This window comes from Toxorhynchites rutilus, chromosome 3 (genome assembly GCF_029784135.1).
Source record: "Toxorhynchites rutilus septentrionalis strain SRP chromosome 3, ASM2978413v1, whole genome shotgun sequence".
In the NCBI taxonomy this organism is placed as follows: domain Eukaryota; kingdom Metazoa; phylum Arthropoda; class Insecta; order Diptera; family Culicidae; genus Toxorhynchites; species Toxorhynchites rutilus.
The window spans coordinates 48,354,028-48,366,521 of NC_073746.1; the positions used below are offsets into that span (position 1 = coordinate 48,354,028).

At 38.2% G+C, this 12,494-nt stretch overlaps 1 protein-coding gene across 2 annotated transcripts; it reads left to right on the forward strand.

The window, feature by feature from the left end:
• The first annotated feature begins 213 nt into the window (after positions 1 to 213).
• Positions 214 to 12,085, forward strand: LOC129779185 (ovarian-specific serine/threonine-protein kinase Lok). 2 transcript variants are annotated; one of them, XM_055786483.1, is made up of 5 exons: positions 214 to 752; positions 930 to 1,087; positions 1,212 to 1,577; positions 1,641 to 1,821; positions 10,870 to 12,085. In XM_055786483.1, the coding sequence occupies exons 1-5, from the start codon at positions 572 to 574 to the stop codon at positions 11,439 to 11,441; spliced, it is 1,458 nt and encodes a 485-aa protein (XP_055642458.1). In that variant the 5' UTR covers positions 214 to 571; the 3' UTR covers positions 11,442 to 12,085. The 2 variants fall into 2 exon arrangements, with proteins under 2 accessions (XP_055642458.1, XP_055642459.1); XM_055786484.1 differs by having other exon boundaries at positions 215 to 701.
• The last annotated feature ends 409 nt before the right edge of the window (positions 12,086 to 12,494 follow it).

Here is a 12,494-nt window from a genome sequence, read left to right on the forward strand (position 1 = left end):
TGTTGTTCCAGATTGATTTTTTGCTCAGTGTCAGGCGTGTGCATTTGTCGGTACAATTCGATCTCACCGTCAGGTACCAGTATTTGAATGAAAAAAATACCGCCCGTTTCACAGGACATGAGACCATGCGATTCTGGAACACACAACAATACGTTACACATACATAGATTTGAAACAAAAGAAAGAGTGAAGAGTAAAAAGCAAGGAGTGAAGAATTTTCATACACATTTAGGACTGCAACAATATCAGATCAGTTTCGTTTTGCTCAGCAGTTTTCTTTCTGTTCGAATCCTTCGTGCAAACTGGATTTGACTAACGCGAGGAATAGAATCGTGTAATCGTCCATTATTTTTGTTTTGTGTTCTTCGCGACGGTTGAATTTGTCAAGCGATGGTTGCAATTCAGCAGATTTAGTTTTGTTCCGATAGTATCGTTTATTTTTGTTGTTAAATTTAGAACTGCTGTTCGCTGCAACACTGTTTTGTTCTGTACGATCTAGTGATCCGTGGAAAGTGTATAAAAATAGTTGGCGTGACATTGCTACTCGAAGAATCGCCGAAGGGAAAGAAAAATGGCCAATGTTCCGGATACACAAACCCAAACGCAACAGTCTGGCGTTTGGACTCAAGTCGATAGTCAGCCGGTAGAGAAGCCTATCTGGGGTCGGCTCTATGCGAAGAACCTGAAGATAAAAAGTCTCGGTACTAAAAATGCAATTACACTAATTCAACCAACCTGGTCTTTCAGTTACGGTACATGAAAAGCGGTTATAACCAACTCATTTTTTTCTGATGTAGAAATATGTATTAATGTTTTATCGTAGTTTCACTGGTGACGGTTCCCATTAGTTTCATTCATAAATGTAGTTGAAAAGCTGATTATAGCAATGTTTGGATATAATTACGTTTTTTTTTGTTTTTTTTTTCTAGATCTTTGCAATGATGTTTTTAAAGTGGGCCGAGACGATGATAATGACTTGAGCCTCAACAAGGATCACCTACCAACTAAGGTTGTCAGTCGCATTTCAAAGGTGCACTTCCTTATTGTCAAGGATTTACAGGATCAGAAAAATCCAGTTTACATTATCGTAAGTAATTGACTTATGTAACATTCAAACCACTATGTGAAATTGAGTTTGCACCATAGCAAATTCGCATTATGTTGTCTACATTTCGTATAGAACTTAATGTTTATTGCAATAATCTCAACAGGACGAGTCTAGGAACGGCACATTCGTCAATGGCAATCTCGTTGGACCGCATAACAAAATGATATTGAAAAACGACGATGTGATCGCACTTTCCCATCCACAATACAAGTCTCTTGTATACAAAGATCTTACTCCAAATGAAGCCGGAACGCTTCCGACGGAAATACATGAAACATACTACGTGAGTAAAAAACTTGGAAAGGGTGCCTACGGAGAAGTGCACCTGGTTTATGATGCTAAAACATGCAAAGCGTACGCAATGAAGGCCGTAGCGAAAAATCAGCTGGCCGAGTGGAGTAAGAAAAATCTGTTGAGTGATCCAAAACGGGTGATGAATGAAGTTAACATTATGAAAAGTCTGGACCACGTGAGTTTGCCTTGCTAACGTCGGTACGTATTTATTTTGATATGTGTTTCGTTTCTTCCACAGCCTTGTGTTATCAAAATGCACGACATTGTCAACAAACCGGAATCGGTTTTCATGATTCTTGAGTTCATGAAGGGTGGCGATCTGCTATCACGCATCATCAACCACAAGTATTTATCGGAAGAAGCTTCGAAGCTTTTCTTCCTCCAGATGTGCCACGCAGTCAAATATTTGCACACCAAAGGTATGTTCCTATTTGTTGAATTATGGCTTTAAGAAGAATGGCGAGATTTTGCGGAAAACAACTAGGAAGCAAACGAGATATAAATCAAACTAATACAGATCTGTTGAGTCTCAGGTAGCGATAAATTGATTTGATTTGTGTACTATTCCACGAGCCTGTTTCGTTTCTTTTTTTATTCCATTCTATTCCATTATGCTGTTGGATACAACAGTGAGGGATTTGGAGCAGGTAAAATATCTTTCGATGACCGTTAAGAGATACGGCCTAATTGTATCACATTCGAATGATTGTTTTTTCTTTGTGGATATTCCTAATTATATGAAGATATTTGGCCTAAAAAACTTTCGATTAAGTTATACCATATGTATAACTATTACTAACTATTTATGCAAACAGCACTTGAGAAAATCAGTTTGCAATTTCAGCAGATTGTCTTTTACTAAATTAATTATGGTTTTTTTTCGCCTTTGCTGCAAAAAAAAAGTGGTTTGACAGACATGATATAGTGGTGGATTTATTCAGATATAAAACTAAAACAGCATCGGCATTAGTTATGATGTCCGCGACTTAGTGTTTTCAACTATTATAGGGTAAATGAAGTTGGTTTGTCCGTTTTTGGGTGTGTTCATGCAGTAACTAGTAAATGAAAATCGATTTTTCTTCATGAAATGTCGGAAGGCCTCAAGACTCTAGTTGCTAATAATACCATAAAATTATTCAAATTTGTATGTTTTTAACGATTTTCTTCGAAGAGAAATCATGATCATGATTTGGCCTGTTTTACACTCGACGGCTCTTTTCAAGAAGCGGTTTATTCGGATATGTAGAGAATGGAAGCAGTGCCGAAAATATTCATGTTCACGACATTCAAATACGGCGAATTTCAACCTACCTTGTATTGATAGCCTACTACTCAAGCGAGAGTCGATAAATATGAAACAACACTATCAATGAACACCAGTGGAATGAACACCAACATCAGCTTCCCATGAAGTTTATTTTTCATTTACTTCTTCATTTTCGTCATGATATTCGCAACGTCGAAATTGAAGATCATTTTTTTTTATCCCATTTATTTGTTTAAGGCTCATTAGCATTTTAGCTGTAACAGAGCCGAATTTTAATCGTGTACATGTCACATGGTTATCATATCTATAATTAGCACATTACACAGTTGCCATTCGACAGTATTCCTTCTATACCATTACATATGGTACATTCACACAGTAGCCATTTAGGCGTAAGAGTTATTCTTTCTGTTCTTCCATTATCCAGTTGGACCACCGGACAGCGGAGACAGTTGATTGATCATTGTTGAGTTATTTATAGAACAGTAGCCCGATGTGTCTGGCAGAGCAGAGCAGTTGTATGGATGAATCGATCTTATTTCGACCGTGGATCGATCTCCATCGCTGATGATTGTTGCGTGGACGTAGCTATTCTGTAACAACACAAATATGGTCAATGAGGGCCCTGAGTTATGAACTCACGATCGATCGTTTACTAAGCGAACGCGCAACCAATGTGGCTACGGAGACCCCCTATTGAAGATCATTGCATGTTAGTGAAAATCAGAGCATAAAATTCAACGTCAACCAGTTGAGAGTGAAATCGATTAAGGGTAAAAGATGGCCATTCATCACACAAAATTCTTGTTTTTGGCGACTTCGTCAATGAAATGTACAGTATAACTTTGACTGTTTTCTCGATTGACTGAAAATGGCATAACGTCTAATTATATGGACAATAGGTGAAAACAGCCGACAAGAAAAGGACTATAATCTTGTTTTGATTTTCGGCCTAATGATACTGGCTCTAAATGACCAGCAATAATATAAAACCCCTACGATATGGGTATTGAATGAAAGGGCTTCCGATGCCATTTTGGAAAAGAAGATGGTGGCTTCCAGTTCATTGAAAAAGGCCCTGAATAATATTGTTCCCCTAAGAACGAAACGTTTTGAATCATGTAGAAACATTCATTAATTATGCTACATGTTAAAACTTCACGATTTGAAACCCTATTGATCGATGTACATTGTATAAAATATGTGCTTTAAAAATGATTTATGTGGAAAATTTACATTTTTAAAAATGTGTTCCATTTCCGTCGATCGAGAGCACTATAGGGGAAGTGGGCCACCATGCGGGGCAATATGACCATATAAGTTGATTCAATCTTTGCGGCATGTTTTCGCTAGGAAATAACGTAACAAGTTTATAAAACAAATGTTTATTCTAATTTTCAACTATATCGTATAAATATACGTTTGGATTTCATTCAGTTGTGATTGGACTTCAATTTTACTTTACTCAAAGCAGGAACAGAGAATATCTATGCAGTTATGTACCAACGAATGGCATCGATAACATTGGTTCCATCATCGCCGTCCGTCGAGGAACTGAATTGTGCCCCACAGTAGCAACATAGGGTGTCCTGTGGAAGATTCTATAATCATAATTCCGTGCTCAGCACCCAGCGCTCAGCTGAAGTTATAGTGCTCATTTCCCCGCATTGCTAGGATCAGTGTTTGATCAAAATCGAATGATACACAATGTGTCATGCAAGTAAACTCTCACGAACATATAACCAAATATGAGAGGATCATTCAGATACTTGTATGAATGTCAGTAATCACTTGTGTAATATTTAGTGATTAAACTGAGAGAGGAACGAAGACTGTTGATTGCATATCCGTCTGTATCAAACATCGCATACCATTTTCGAAGCCTGCATACAAGTTTGAACCGCATATATCGTCCCGCTCTACTATAGCGAAACCCACTGCACAGGCAAGTGCAAAGCAATAAATGATACAAGAAAAATTACGTCATCATTCGGTCACCATTTGCGGAGAGCAACAAATGGGGAAAGAGAGCGGTGTTGCTAGTAAAACTATGCGATCTATATGAATATACACATTTCAAGGGATAGAGGCGTTAAAAATGGAAAATATAATCTGACTACCCTTCCCTTAGCCTCTATCGAGCTAAATAATCATATAGTTTGCACTCTCTGAGACTTAAAAATCAGGATCTGCTACATTAGCTGAATATGAATCTTTCGCTTTGCGTTGTCCGTACGATCCTGCTGTTTCATGATGCATGGAGAGGTCGGTATGCATATGTTGAAAATAAGCTTTCTGCACCGAAAGCGTATATGATAGCTTTGCTTGCATGCTGGTGTGCAATGAAGTGCGAGCCGATGCAGAGTTGTCTCGTTCTCTTTTGTGTCGTGATTTGCAGCACATAACAACAATAGAATACCGCTGGGGGAAATGTTTCCTGAAAGATCATATTTCAACGAACGAAAGCGATTTTTTCAATGAGTGGATCATTTGGCAAACACTGGCTAGGATTTTGAAATTTTTGGCACCTGTTAAATGAAGATAATAATGTTTAGTTCACTTCCTTCCTATTGATAAAAAATAGTTACTGGAATCACTGAAATCTCATCGACGTTGAATTGCCTTACTGGTGGAATGTTGTATTTCTGCTGTACGTCTTTCAGTAAATCGTAGAATTTTCCGACTGCAACGCGATTAAATACTCGTGTCCTGGTGGCGGGAGTGGCTTCTGGTGTCCGAAGTGAGAGTTGTGGGTGGCGCTTTCCAAAACCAGCCAACTAATCTATTCCGGCTAATTGCTTTTGGCTATTGAAAGGGTGAGATATACTATATCTTTCGACCACGCCAGCTTCCGGATTTCTTTCGTCGTAATACCGTAGAACCGTTGTTCCCTAGAGAGAATATATTTTACAAGCTCTTTCTCTTCCTTCATCGTTAAAACATTGCTAAATGATCCGAGCTGCTGGAGCTGCAAAAAATCTGTACAAAGTAAATAACATTTAAGTGTTTCTTGCTGGACACAATGCACTAAGGTTGCCGCGTTCAAGCTGGTCTGTGACCAGATCGGATGTTCTGGTATGATTCCGCACCATGATTCCACATCTAGCTATTTCCAAATGTGTTTACAAATGAATCATACTGCACCAAACAGGTATGCCCATTCCACCCCGTACATTTACGCTCAATGAAAATTAACTGATCTTTTACATGAATCGGCAAATCAGTGGAAATGTTCAGAAATAACACCAGTACGAATTGATATGAAGAACAGAGTCATAAATTTCAGTATGAAGCGTACAGAGCTTATTTTGTTGATTGTTTTTCTCACATGGTTTTCGTGATAATCACTCACGAAACTCACGAATCAGTGTGGAATTTCTTTCAATATCTTCATAAAATAATTGAATTTGGATACGATTTTCACGGAGATACTTAATACTCAATACTAACACATATACTTAATACTTAATAATTCTAACACAATTGTTCGAAAATAAATGTCATTGGTTCATTAACAAGCCCAAACGAAGGGTGGCCCATTTCGCCCGGCCTGGCCATATTGCCCCTATCTACCCTACATATTTTAGTTAACAGACATTATCTTTTCAATGTTATTTGACGAAACTCTACTACGTCTTTCACTGCACTTTCACTACGTCCTGCTTTCGAAAAAATCGTTCACATGGTACTGAAGTCGCCGGAATACATTGTATTAGGCTGTCAAAAAAGTCCTGCGGTATTTTTTTTTTTGAATTTTCATTTGTTCATAAAATTAGTTACAATCATCTGTTTTAAGTCAAATATGCGCCGTTTTGTTCGATGACTTGTTCCCAACGAGATGCCAACTTCATAATACCCCTGTTATAGAAGCTCGCTTCCTTATCGACAAAAAACTCGGATAGCCAATTTTCACAGGCCTCTTTTGTGGCTAACTTCTGACTACCTAGCTCGTTCGCCATGGACAAAAACAGGTGGTAGTCACTTGGTGCAAGGTCCGGACTATACGGCGGATGCAAAAGAACCTCCCATCCGAGCTCCCGGAGCTTCTGGCGCGTCACCAAAGAAGTGTGTGGCCTGGCGTTGTTCTGATGAAAGACAATGCGGCCTCTGTTTATCAAAGATGGTCTCTTCTTCATGAGTGCTACCTTCAAGCGGTCCAGTTGTTGGCAGTACAGGTCCGAATTGAGCGTTTGGCCATAGGGAAGCAGCTCATAATAGATTATTCCTTAACAATCCCACCAAACACACAGCAGAACCTTCCTGGCCGTTAATGAGGGCTTGGCCACCGTCTGAGCCGCTTCAGCGGGCTTGGACCACAACCGTTTGCGCTTCACGTTGTCGTAAGTGACCCACTTTTCATCGCCAGTCACCATCCGCTTCAGAAACGGGTCGATTTTGTTGCGATTCAGCAGCGATTCACATGCGTCGATACGGTCAAAGATGTTTTTTTGCGTCAACGTGTGTGGCACTTATACATCGAGCTTCTTTGTGAATCCAAGCTTCTTCAAATGGTTAATAACGGTTTGATGACTTATCCTCAGCTCTTGGCCGATGCTACGACTGCTACTATGCCGGTCTTTCTCGGCTAATTCAGCGATTTTGTCGCAATTTTCGACGACAGGCCTTCCGGAGCGTGGCGCATCTTCGACGACCTCTACACCAGAACGAAAACGTTGAAACCATCATTGTGCGGTGGAAATGGAAACTGTATCGGATCCATAAACTGCACAAATTTTATTGGCAGCTTGAGATGCATTTTTGCCTTTGTCATAGTAGTACTGTAAAATATGTCGGATTTTCTCTTTATTTTGCTCCATATTTGCGACACTATAACTCACGAACGACTTAACCAAACAAAACACTGTCAAGGACTATATTATAGCGCGCAAAAATACCTTTCCAACAAGCTATAGTATGATTCGATACAATGAATACAACTAGAACTACACGCTTACAACGACACCTCGCGGAAATACCGCAGGACTTTTTTGACAGCCTTTTTACATATTTTCAAAACAATTTCGTAGAGCCGCGGATAGATAGATTTCCTTCCTTTTCTCCAAAGCAAAGGATCGCTTATTCTCAGCAAATGTGACTCCGCTGAATATTCATCTACCTTAGCTATTGCAGCAGCCCCTGGATCATGTGAGGCTTGAATATAGTTGAAAACTCCTCCCATACGGATAACCGCGCTTCATCACGAAAGATTTGTGGTGGTTTCGCAGGTGTGTATTCTATGGATGTCATTTTTAGCGTTCTTATCAACGACTGGTGTGTATTGTTATAGTTTCTGTTATCCCCAAAACCTTGATGCTTGAAGCGAGGATCTAGCAGTATTGATAGGGCTACTAATTCGTCTGATCTTTACCACAACTTTACCACGCTTTACCACCTCCGAAATTAATTTATTACAGACCTTTTTTATAATCACTAAAACAGATTTCTCTTGTTCCATATAGGGGAAGTGGGGGCATAGTGGTCACCCTAAGGAATATGCCCATTTCCAGCGTCCACATACCCGGAATACATTGTATTTTCAATTCCCGTTTTTCGAAGAATATTATAGTTCAACTGATTGTTGTTCAAGATAGCAAACGGCTTCTACTATAAAAATTCAAAATAGTACATTTTTCATCATTAGAAAAAAAGTAGTAAAATTGTCACTTGTCACTCGCAAATATTAAGTTAAATGGGATAGATTTATGCGTTTTTTCGTCCAAAATTGTTCAAACCATATTCGATATAGTAGGTACATGTATAAAATAAGCACCTAAAGTCTCAATTGAAATTTTCTCATGTATACAAGAACGTAGTAAGAAATTCATAACGTTCCGCATAATGGGAGGTTCACCTGCAAACAAGCAGGTGAACACTTTCCTCGCATGACCAATTTGCCCCCACTACCCCTAATGTTGAACATGTCGTACATAAGTCGAGAGAGCACAGCAGTTTTCGATAACGACACAGTTTTCTCCTCGTTTTATATCTCAAACAGTTTTGAAATATATATCCCAAAGACATGAAAAATTATCAAAGTTGCCGTTAGATTCTCCGAACAGCTGGTCGTTAGCTGGTTAACAAAGACGTTGTAATAAATGAATTTCCTCTGTAATAAATGAACTAGTAAACATATTATTAAAACAATAAGTAAAAAAAAACTTAAGTTAATAAACGGTTCCATTGTGAATAAATATTATAATGATACAGATAAGGTACTGAAAGCTGAAAAATAATTAGGCAAAAAGCAGATAGTAGATATCGCACACATTTTTATTTTAAGATAACTTATGTTGTATATTACACTATTTTCAGGCGTAAGAGTATTCCTATCCATCGATAAACATTTGTTTTATCTATTCCACAGCAGCCGTTCAGCCGTAAGAGTATTCCTTTTCTATCGATTGTTCGAATGTTTACAGTTGGACTGTTGATATGAGGCTTCCAGTTGTTGTGTTATCAATAGTGCCAATGACCGATGCAGCAGACCGAAAATGTGAGCGGTAAGGGACTGGGATTACAGTCACATGATGATTGTTGCGTGGATATAGTAGCTAGAATAACACACAAAGATGGTCAGTTTAGGGGCCCTAAGTTATGAGCTCATGATCGCTTAGTAGCGGACACGCAACCAATTAGACTACGAAGACCCCCAGCTTTTAGTACATTATCTGTGTTATTATTATGTTTCATCGCAATGAAACCGTTTAACTTAAAAAGCTTTTTTTTACTTGTTTCGTTTTCTAGTTTTTGGTACACTATCTGTATCATTAGCAAAATTATTGAAAAATGTTGAATGGTTTCAACATTTTTCAATAATTTTTATTTCTTACTTCACTTTTATTTGGAATGTTTTCATGATGTACTGTATTATATTAGTCAAATCATATATTGCCTTTTTGAGGTGGCGGCCACTTTGGATTTGTATTCTCCTTGAATAACTGTGGTTCTACTAGCCAGGACCTTTTATTTGATACCCATATTGATGGGGTTTTGAGAAAATATATAGCCTGCCATTTTGTAATGGCCGCTTGGATTTCCATTTTTCATAAATAACTGTGTTCTACATTTGATACTCATATTAATGTGGTTTCGAAAAAAAATTATATATATGTATCTCCATTTTGTGGTGGCGGCCATTTTGGATTTGCTAAGTATAAGTTCAAATAAGTTCTACTAGCCAAGACCTTCAATTCAATCCCCGTATTGATAAGATTTTTAGAAAATTTGTAGTCCGCCATTATGTAGCGGCCTTAAGTAGATTTTTCAAGATCATGGATTACGCAGTTTTAGAATGGCAACAGAGATAAGGGTGCGTTCCAAACTTCATATCAATCGGTCAACAGGAAGAGGGTCGAATTTCTACTAATGTGGGACAACGCTACAAACAAACATACAAGCTCACAAATTTACAAACATAAAAATAGGCCAAGCTAAATAAAACCGTGAGCCGTGATACAGAAAAGAGCCGCAGCTCATTTGTAAAAAACCGTGGATCGTACGCTCGTTCTGACAAACCGGCACAAATGAGCCGTTCGTGAGCGTTCGCCCATCTCTACTTTAGAATATTGCCTTTTCTTGGGCATTTTAAATGTGAACATCACTCAACGCAGAGAAACTTTATTTCTAGTACGCGCGAAGGACACCATAAACAAACTGCAGCACTCCATGCGGCTGCCATAGGAATCATGTGGACAAATCAACATTGCTACTCCTTTATTCAGTGTTCTTTGCAAAAATTCTCTGGTTCAGACCAATTACGGAGACCAACTACGAAGTGCACAGTCCACATGCCTAAACTTGTGTTCCAAGTATTTAGGCTGATTATGATCGTTTTTTATGTACATCTAAGGGTTTAGCGAGTTCCTCTGAAGTTTGGCATGAATTGTTTGTTAGCAGCAGGTATGCCACATCGATAGGCATTATCGTAGAAAAAAATTCGTAACAAAAGAAAACACTTTGTGATTGCGCCCAGTTGAGTTGCCTGTGACGATTGGATTTCAATGTTTGAAATTGTATAATGTAATTCAGTGTAGCGATCAATCAATTCCTAATCTATAAACATTTACATTGTCTCCGGAGAATGTCTTCAATTTCTTCCTAGGATCAGTTTTTCCATAACCGACTCTATTTTTTTCAATAAAGCTAGTTCACCTGACGCTTCTGTCTTCAACTGTGTGTTTAATATATTCGATATTCTCAGGCATTACACATCGGGACCTGAAGCCTGACAACATCCTACTGGAGGACGATCGCCCCGAAACACTGCTGAAAGTATCCGACTTTGGTTTGAGTAAGTTCGTAAACAAAGGATCAATCTTGCGTACACTATGCGGTACTCCCCAGTACGTGGCTCCGGAGATACTTATTAAGAGCGGATGTGGCTCTTACACACCAAAGGTTGACATCTGGAGTTTGGGTGTCGTTCTGTTTACGATGCTCAGTGGTTCACTTCCGTTCTCTGATGAGTATGGAACTCCAGCAACGGAACAAATCAAGCGTGCTAAATTCACGTTTCGCCACCACGTATGGAAATCCGTATCGGGAACGGCTAAGAAACTGATTTACGATATGCTAACGGCTGACCCGAACAGCAGACCCTCCATCGACAAGATCCTCAGCAGTACGTGGCTGCGAGATGCCGAAACGATAAAAAAGGCCGAAAAACTCATGAATATGAAACTGATTGGAACGAAGAAAGCATCTTGTTCGGATGTTGAAAACAGTAACGAGCAAATTTTTGCCGAGCCTCCGAGGAAACGTGCGCGCAAGTGACTAGCGGCAGATGAAGGTGACGACGAAGAGGTGGTTTGTATAAAATTTAGAAAAGTGATAAATTTGAAATGTAGAAGTATTTCGTAAATCTCCATGCGTGACGATATGAATCGGGAGCCAAAAATGTCGGATGTGAACGAATCGAAGTGCCTTAGATTTCTCCTTCAAGACAAAGAGACCACTTAATGGTATAAGACAATTTACATACTTATAGTTTGGTATATATTCTTATTTTATAGAAATTTTTGTTCCAAACATGCCAGTCATCAGTAGAGTTAACATTCCATAGTTAACAAGCTAGCTTTTCGCTCTAATACTCGATGTTTCATGCGAGTTATACGAGAGATAATTGTAATAGATTGCATTTATGACCACTGCTACGATAGCACAGTAGAGAAAATATTTAACTGCATGCGGGTTATTCTTCACTTGTGTTAAAAACTAGCATGTGTACGCAATAAATTTATTTTGAGGTTTTTGATCTTCCATCACATCCCGACATATATATTACATCTATGATCATAATTCACAATTCAGAGGCCAACGCATGATGTATATATTTGATATACAATTTTACTGTGCATCAATTGATTTGATACCAAAACTGAAAAAAACCATGAATAAAAGATGCGTGCATTATTTTTTTTTGCTATTTTAATGTTCAAAAATCATATTGATTTAAAAGCAACGAGAAATGTCGAATAGATTAAGTTTTTTAAATAAAAACTAAATAGTACAAATTACTGCCGAGTAATAATGTTACGCTAAATGAAAAGAGAAAAACGCCATAATAGAAAGGTAACGTAAGTATTTGTTAAGTTGCCATTGTTGCGATTTTGTATATCACAATTTTGAGAGTAAATAAAATGTTGTTATCGAAAAAAGTAACTGTTTTTTCTTCTTATGCCTACCGAACAATATACAAACCTATGTTATGCTTGCATTTTAGAGAATTTCCCTATGCTATTTGGTTTTATTAGTAGTTGCGGTTGGTTTATATTCTTTTATTTTCTAAAATACATTTTCCAGAGGAGTTATTTGAATTTCTCTTTG

What these genes read in the sequence shown, in the direction of transcription:
- LOC129779185 (XM_055786483.1), top strand. Translation starts at nt 572, where the DNA reads ATGGCCAATGTTCCGGATACACAAACCCAAACGCAACAGTCTGGCGTT. An exon ending in AAAATCCAGTTTACATTATC is followed by an intron (nt 1,088 to 1,211) that starts GTAAGTAATTGA and finishes TAATCTCAACAG; the next exon opens with GACGAGTCTAGGAACGGCAC. An exon ending in TTATGAAAAGTCTGGACCAC is followed by an intron (nt 1,578 to 1,640) that starts GTGAGTTTGCCT and finishes TTTCTTCCACAG; the next exon opens with CCTTGTGTTATCAAAATGCA.